This window comes from Centruroides sculpturatus, unplaced genomic scaffold, assembly GCF_000671375.1.
Source record: "Centruroides sculpturatus isolate CEXI.00-Female unplaced genomic scaffold, Cexi_2.0 scaffold1639, whole genome shotgun sequence".
Lineage (NCBI taxonomy): Eukaryota > Metazoa > Arthropoda > Arachnida > Scorpiones > Buthidae > Centruroides > Centruroides sculpturatus.
Window position 1 is genome coordinate 113100 of NW_019385855.1, and position 8984 is coordinate 122083.

At 25.3% G+C, this 8984-nt stretch overlaps 1 protein-coding gene across 1 annotated transcript in view; it reads left to right on the forward strand.

Moving 5' to 3' along the window:
* Positions 1 to 8984, forward strand: part of LOC111642539 (tyrosine-protein kinase Tec-like) — a 59745-nt gene that overhangs the window by 24071 nt on the left and 26690 nt on the right. The window contains exon 3 of the mRNA XM_023388887.1: positions 5991 to 6086. Within this exon, the coding sequence (XP_023244655.1) occupies positions 5991 to 6086 (96 nt within the window). The remainder of the gene's footprint in view (positions 1 to 5990; positions 6087 to 8984) is intronic.

Consider the following 8984-nt stretch of genomic DNA (forward strand, 5'->3'; position numbering starts at 1 on the left):
ATTTATTTATTTTATTTTTTTTGATTTAATATATGAATGAAAAAATTGTTGTCTGTGTATTCTATGTATGTATGGCATGTATACATGTATGTGAAGTGAACATAATGTTATTTAATTAATTAATCATGTGTTTTTTAGCATCATTTCAGATTTGCAAAATTTTTAAATCTACTACTTAGCTAAATAATTTAAATATAGTAATTAAAATATTAACTTGTAACTTCTAATTTTGTTTATTCAGATTTCTGTTTTTTAAATAAGTTATTCTTCATTTGTTTAATGTTTAACTAGAAATTATTTTATTAATGCTGTATTTTATCTAATTTACAAGTTGAGAAAAGTAATGTATTATTCCTGTTTGATGTTTGCTTTTTAATTTATTTAGTGTTTGCTTGTCTCACAGATTAATAAGCATTTTTTTTTTTTTTTTACTTAATATAAGTGATCTTAATATATTCTTATATTTATGTTTCATTGTCTCTATTACTTTAAATATTTCATTTAGAAATGAATGTACAAAAGTTTTTATACAAAATGAAATATTTATTAATATATTGTATAAATTTGTATAAAAACTTGTTAAAGAACTTGTTAGAGCACTCTCCTAGGGACATTTCAGGTATTGCTTAAATCTTTCCATATACAGTATAAGATGACCCTGTCATATGTAAACATATGCTTCTTGTCACTGTACTGTGTGTACTGTACATTAAATTCTGTTTCAACTAAGCAGTTCCTTTCTTTACCTTGCTACCACATTCTGCACCAGTTACAACAAAACTGTAAAAATAAATTAAAACTATAAATTTGAACTATAGTTACTGACAATGTTATGGCCACAAATTAAGTTTTTAGAAATTTGAAAAGCAACACTCAAAGTTCCAGAAGGTTGAGGGTTTGTCTATTACAGTAATCCATAGTTGATTATATGACTCCCAGATAAATATAGTTCTCTACTCAATACACTATCATAGTAATGAGACTTCCAACCATAGGGGATCATAATTATGTTCTTAACACCCTCTTGGTAAGCTTGGTATTGGTTTGCCATAAGCACTCTCTGTTTCAACAGGTAATATTAGTTATTAAAACAGAAATTTTTTCTGTCACTAACAATAGGCTTTACATATATGTAGCATTTGTATATTAAACCCTTCCTTGAGCAGCAAGAAATTTGCTAATGTAATAGCTTTGAAATAAGGTGCTTGATGGGTATAAAGACATGACATCGATTTTATAAAAACAATATGATTTTCGTGGTAAGCACCCAATAACATTGACAATTATAAGAGCTGGACAGAAAGTAAGTGGACTAAAACCTGGACTCCACATTACCTGAAAACAGAAACTCAGAAACAGAACTGAAACATATAGAGTTTTTGTTTCAGTTATGTTTTCATTTTAACTTGACTCCACTAGAAATGGGTCATCTGTTGATCAGTTCTGTAATTGTTGTAGAATCAAACATGGATGACGCTTTGGATTTTGCCATGCTCTCTCTGCATTTATTAACAATGAAATTGTTAATAATCTTTGAATTATTTACATTTTTTGTCGTACAGACATCTGTATTTTCTAACTTCTTCAGTGAAGAATTCCAAATCTATTTGTTTCCTCATCATTTTCACTACACTTTCCGCAATTACAACAATTAAACTACACATGACTAATGCACGTGACTATGCATCACAAATCCTTGTGTTTTTATTGGTTGCAGTACAACAGAAGCGCGGAATGAAAACAGAAAAGTTAAATAATTTTTAACTCTGCTTTCAGTCTTGTTTCTGTCCAACTGAACGTTACAAAACTGAAAGTTTCGTCAGTTTGGCTTTTAGTTTTACGATTACGTCATGGATTCTGGTAATGTGGAGTCCAGGCTTAAGTTCTTCAACTCATACTTTAATGCTCATATAACAGAACAGTTTTTCAGAACAGCTGTTCTTCATCTAATAACTGTTGTGAGGTAGTAGTAATAGTTATTTGTTGGTACTGATGCCATGATATGCAATTGAATGAATGTTTTTGTAAGCATGGTCCATGAGAGATTTTTCCAGAGGGGGATGCAACATTTTGGCTCATAAATACCCAAACCTGGTGGAGGGATCAAATATTTTTTGGCAAGGACTCTTTATTTGCAATACTCCTCTTTACCCAAAAGCACTCAATTCCACATGCTTGTGGAACATTTGGAGGGTGGTTGTTGTATATGTATTCAACACCTTTACTATCTAAGAAGGCAGTTACAATTTTTGTATAATGCAATGTAGCTAAATCTGGCCAGATGATGATGTCACTCCTAGATTAGTGTTTTTCAGTGAAGGGAAGCAATGATTTTTTCAGACATTCCTCCAGGTAAACCTGAGCAATGATGTTATCTTCACAAACAAAAGTACCTGAAAAGTTCAGATGCATCCATGGCCTGCCAAATGAGGTACTACTTGTAGAATATTTCCTTAGGCTGGATTTTCTCTTTGTAGGCACTATTCTGTGGATTTATAGCATGGTAATATTGCTTTTCTTGGATGTTTCCAGGTCAAATGGGCAATAAGTCTCATTGTCAATAATGAGATGCTTCATCAGACCTTATCATAAACATTTCTGCAGTCTCTTTTTCTTTTTCTACTTGGTTCTTCATATATTTTGGTGCAATTTGCTTCTTATGTCCCTTCTTCCCAACTTTGATATTATGTAAAGTTGTCTTTGGCAATGACAGTTTTGATGATACATTTCTGATGGAAGTTGATGAAACCTGTTGATATAATTTTCTGACTTGATTCACAACTTTCAGAGTTGGTTGAGAGGCAGAAGTGAATTAAAATTAAAAATTTGGTTGATGGTATTTACATCAAAATATAAAATATATAAATATATTGAAGCTGCAAAATGTCTTCATTTTTTGCCAAAATGAATACACAAGTATACTAGAAGGAAAAATAATACTTTTTTCTGCTTGTATACCTGAAGAGGGCCTATGAATAGGCCAAAAATGTTTATCTCATTTCCATCTTCTGTGAATGTTTTTAAGCTTAATTTTAAAATGTCATAAATGCAAAATAAATGTTAATTTGTGACCCAGGAAGTCAAATTCATCTGTATTCAAGAAGATACAAATGCTGCTTATTATAATATTTGGGTTATGAAAATAATAGTACAAAGTTAAATTTGATTCTTTTTATCTTTATTGATAAACACTTTTAATTTTATTTGAGACTGAAATTTTTATTTGAAAATTTTTCATAATTTGAGAGATGTATTTTCTTCTTGCTATTTGAACTTTAAGATAGGTAACTCTATGTATGGCATTTTTACAAGGTTTTGAGTTATTTTAATATAAGCAAAAATGAGATTAAACATTTAATGTATTTAATTGAATTAATGTCCATGTAATATGCACTTGAACAAATTTCAGACTTTGCATGATGATGGCTAAGTTAGCTGAAAATGCTTGTTCATGTGCAAAGCATCTACTGTTCATTAATGGTTTGTTTCTTCAATTTTGAGTTTACCATTATATATATATATATATTAAATAATGGATTTATGACATTATTTCATTATTTGTTCTTGTTTAGTATTAATAGCTATCAAAATATTCATTTTATTGCATTATATAATTAGAAGAAAACACTATTTTACTATTTTATTTGTAAATTTTTCAAATTCATCTAAAACAACCTCTCGCACAACTCCTGGGAAGATAAAATCAATTTTATATTGGCCATTAGCCTGATGAAGACCAAGTATATGGTTGAAAACGTTCGTTTTGTTTAAATTTGTTTATACTGGGATATTAAAAAGGTTTTTTTGTGTTGTTCAAATTCATCTATTTATTTACTTAAAAAAAGTTAGTTTCATATTGTTATTATTTAGTTCAAATAGGTTTTGTTATATTTAATTTTTAGATAGAGACAACCGTATTAAAATAAAAAAATTTTTAATTGTGAAAGTTTATTTTTTGAAAGGAAAATATATATAAAACCAACTATGCATTACATTTTAAATTTAATTTGATATTCAGGAAAGGTTAAAAAGTTTTTAACTGCTGTATTTTCTATATTGTAAATGAAATAACAGGGTATTTTATTCTTGAACTAGTGACCTATGTTTTATTTATAATTTAATACTTTTTATTTTTACTTTATATTACTGTAATATTTTGATTTAAAATATTTATTTTCATAGTTAATGAATGAATTTAAATGTGATGTTTTATTTGGAATGAAAAATTTTATCGTAGTTAAAAATATACTGTATAATAATGATGGCAGATATTTCATAACTTCCTAGAACATCTGACATGCATATCACAAGGACAACTACCTTTTATATGTCCTAAATTCTGTACTTTTTGATCTAGCTGAACAACTTACTAAACCTGCTACCTGCTAGACAAGCTATATATATAATATGTTCAAATAGTAAATACAGGAAATCTCATTTTATTTATAAAATTAAGGAATAAATGTCCTTATAGAAGTCTCTTAGTTTTATAAGTAACAATATTTTAAGGTAAGACATTGTGTTTTAAAATTAGCAATAGAAAAATTTTTATAATTTTAATATTAAAATATAAATAGGTCAGGATGTTTATTCTCGCTACTTCTATATTTATAATGTATTCAGTTTTATTTGTCTAGATTTGTACATCTGTATTTTATTAATATGTTCATTCTTGAATATAATAGATGAAAGACTTTTTAATAAAATAAAATTTAATAAATATATAATAGTTGTAATATCATTTTATTCAAAATTTTATCAAGTTTTTTTAATTATTCAAATTTGATTGAAAAATTATCATTTAAATTTTTTTATATGTTTTACAAAGAATATTATTTTATGCTATCAATTAGAAAATTAATATGTATTTATAATATATGGAGTATTAGCATAATAAATTAAATTTAAAATGTTTGTAAATCATTACATAAGACTATTATATCTGGCTTAAGAAAAAAATCTGTCTTTACTTGTTACATATTTTAATTTAAATAATAATGAATAATTTTATTTAATAACGATAAAATAAAAATTAATGAGTTATGCATATATAAACAAAAACTTTTATCTAATAAATTTATTTGAATCTATAAATATCTATAGATGATCCAAAATAATTACAGTATACAAATTAAAGCAAGGTGCTTCATCACTGAAAAACAAATATGAAATACAGGAAAAATTTTTAGCCATTTTCTAGTTAGATATAAATATTGAATGATTTCTAATGGTGCAAATAGTAAAATTAATTGAAGTGTTAAGAAGCAATATTTTAGATGCCAAGAAATGATGCTTAATCACTAAAAAATAAGTAATAAATTTATTAATAAGATGATGTGATTCAAAAGCATTTTAACTATAGACTGTTGGTAATTTGAAAGATTAACATCCTTCTGCCAAAGAAAATAAAAATATTGAAATTTTTTTTGTTAGTTCATAACTGTTTTTGAGCTTGTATATTTGATTCTAAAAAATTTCTTTACTAGTAGTAATTATCTATATTTGTTATTGAGAGCCAGAATTCAGAAATATTTGGACATCCAATGGAAAAAATAGCTGAAACCCTTTTATCAAGATTTCCTTCTGAATACAAAATAAATTTCTCATATTTATTTTTTATTAGTTTTGAAATATTGTTTTCTTTCTTTTGTTGATTTTTTTTTTTTTGGTATAAATCCTGGGATAGCAGAAATCATCATAAAAAATAACCTTGTAAAAAGAAATGTTTTTATGCGAGATACTAATTTCTATTGTTTAAACAGGTTTTTATGTACAATTCATTTCTCTCTGTAACATCATTAATAGTAATATATTCTAAGTTATAAATCTCTGTATGAAATATGATGATACTTTATCTGGAAAATAATTTTTATCTCTGAATTTCCTATGTATTATTTAGTAGAAGTTTTTACTTCAGAATATCTATTTGATTTTCATTTTAGTTTGTTTAAATATCTTATACATATATTTATCTGTTTTTTCTTAAATAGAGGAAAGGCAAGTTAAAAGGAAGAATAGATCTTAAATCAGTAAGATTTATTGAGTGCCTTAATGATGATGCTCTTGATAGGAAATATGCCTTTCAGGTATGTTTTTATCATTTAAGTCTTACATATTAACATAGTTTGAGTTAAGCTATTGTAAAAATACATACATTCAGTTTATAAAGGTTTATTTATATGAATTGAAAGAACTTTATATGATAAATGTAGGTGAATTGTTTTTATTCATTTTTCATCAGATAACAAGTATATTATAAGTTGTGGCTATAAATATTAATATCACTTGCTTGTTAAGAAACTAGCTGCCAATTTCTCAAGAATATATGTTTTATATTAATTGTAACATATATAATCCAATACATTAGTAATATCAAATGATCTGTTGGATTTTTGTTAGGCTATATTTAGGCTGTATTAAATATTAAGACTTTATTTATTTATAATTATTAAATTTATTATTAATATGTCTTAATTAGGGAATTNTAACAGAACTACCAGTAATGATAAAATAAGTTTCATGTAACTATTTTCATTAAAATGTGAAAATATATTGAATTTTTAAGAGGAGACAAAAGTGTTCCCTCAGCCATTCTAGGAGACTTGAAATTATAAACATTCTAATGATAAAGAAGCAAAGTGTATTAATTTTCAAAGGACATTAAAATGAAAGTATGTAAAAAATGATCTGTACTAAGATAAATTTTTTTTTTTGTGTGATTTGATACATTATTACTTGGTTAATAACAACAGCCCATCAAATTTAAGAATGATAAGATTTAAATATAGTAATTTATTATTATTTTGAAGTTAAAACATTGCATAATATTTAGGTATTTTGAGTACTCAGGTAATGCAAAGTCAGTACTTTGGGATATAAAAACTTTCTCAGTACTAGTATAAAATATTAATAAAATAAATAACATAAAATATTATAAATTCATATAAAAAGTTGTGTAAACTATAACTAACATGTGTTCAGTTTCTTTATATACTCTGGTAGTTCCAGCTTTGACTATGTGACATACATATCTGGGGGGTTGTTTATGGTGCTGCAGCACTCCCATGATACCAAAGCAATCAGTTTTGTTACTTTAAGATAAAAATACAATACAGTTGAAAACATTGGCATGATTAAATTTTTCATTTAAAGTGTTTTATTTACAATAAATATCATATTATTGTAATTTTTATAAAATATGTTTTCTTTAAACAGAGTTTCTATTTCAAAATGTGATTGAAAACAGAATTTTGGAACTTGGACTGATAGGTCTGTAATGAGGGAGGATTATGGCAAGTAAAGAAGATAATGTTATGAAACAGGCATTTATGATAAAGAGATCACAGAATAAAAAGAGATTGGGACCAGTTAATTATAAATCTCGTTGGTTTGTTTTAACATCTAATACTTTATATTATTATGATGGAAATCAAGAGGTAAGATATAATTTATATATTAGTTTGTACTTAAAAATAAATTTTGTTAAAACTGTTAAATTAAACACATTTCATATTTATTTAAAACATACAACATTTTATAAACATAAATAATAATAATATGAAAGTTCTAATGAATAAAACATTACTTAAATATCATTAAATTTGAATTTTATTAAATTTTTGATTGTCAGGTAATAAAGATCATTTAAAAACTTAATATTGTTTTAACTGAGAATGTTAGAAATATTTTTTATAGCAGTAAAAATTTGACCTTGATTCAATAGTTCAGTTAAATAAATCATCATTATTTTATTCTTATCATTGTTTCTTCCTAGTCAGGAAGAAACAAGATAAGAATGGAATAACGGGTGTGTGAAATGATAGTCTGTTGTAAATTTATATATAAATAAAGTTTAGCCATTAGCAAAGGAAAATAAATACTTCATAATTTATGTCCGGTTCTATTTGATCCTTTTTATTTGATTTATTTAAATAAGTTTGTTTATTGTTGATCATGCAAATTCAAATACCACATTTTAACAATTACAGTCTATGTTGTTATATAGGTGTATCTTTGACTTTTATAATATGTAGTGGACTGTAATAAATTAATTAAATTTAACATTACAAAAACATAATTGTTTTCAACAACAAAACAAATTTGATTTTACTTAATTAATTGAAAAAGTTAGTTAAAATATATTATTACTGAAATATATAAAAATTTGAATAATTCAAATTTAAAGAAAACAAGATTTGTTCTAAACAATACATTTTACAAATTAAAGTTTGTTTCAAAAGTTTAGTAATTTTATTTTCTCTGAATTTCAGAATAAAAGTTTAAGTATTTTTATTGCATAAGACATATAAAAATATCTAACTTAAGTTAGAAAATACAGAATAAACAAATATTGTTTAGAGATCAAATAAAATTTGACAATTATACTTGCCTATTAAAAATATTGCCTTGAAAGTTTAGGTAAAACTAAAAGACTATTTAAAATTTAATCATTATGACAGATATATTAAAGATATTTTTGTTGTTTGAAATAAAAAAAATATCAGCAGTTTTTGCTAACAATGGCAAAGCAAAAATGATTTGTGATTTGAAGAAATTGCAAATATGTGGAAGTTAAAATTGAAAGGTCACATAGTTGCAGAGATTGCAAAGGTTAAGATGCATTGTATGTAAAGTTTATAAAATTATTGAATGAGAATAAGATTTCAGCCATAATTGCTATTTGAATATCCAAAGTTAATACAGTAGAGCGTCGTTTATCCGAAGGTCGGTTATCAGAAACGTCGGTTATCTGAAGAATTCCAGTCGACAAATTTAAATTTTCGCCAGTGCTGTGGCGCTGTAATCTTTGGCTATGTCTTTGGCTACTCAAATATTTTACGTTTTTGATACTAAATTAACTTCTGAAGTATAATTTTTTATTGTTTTTATATTTTTCAATATATTTATTTTGTTTGTACAAAATAAAAAAATAATTTTTAACAATACAATAGTCTTCGTTAGGCTTAACATCGACGAAAATTCAA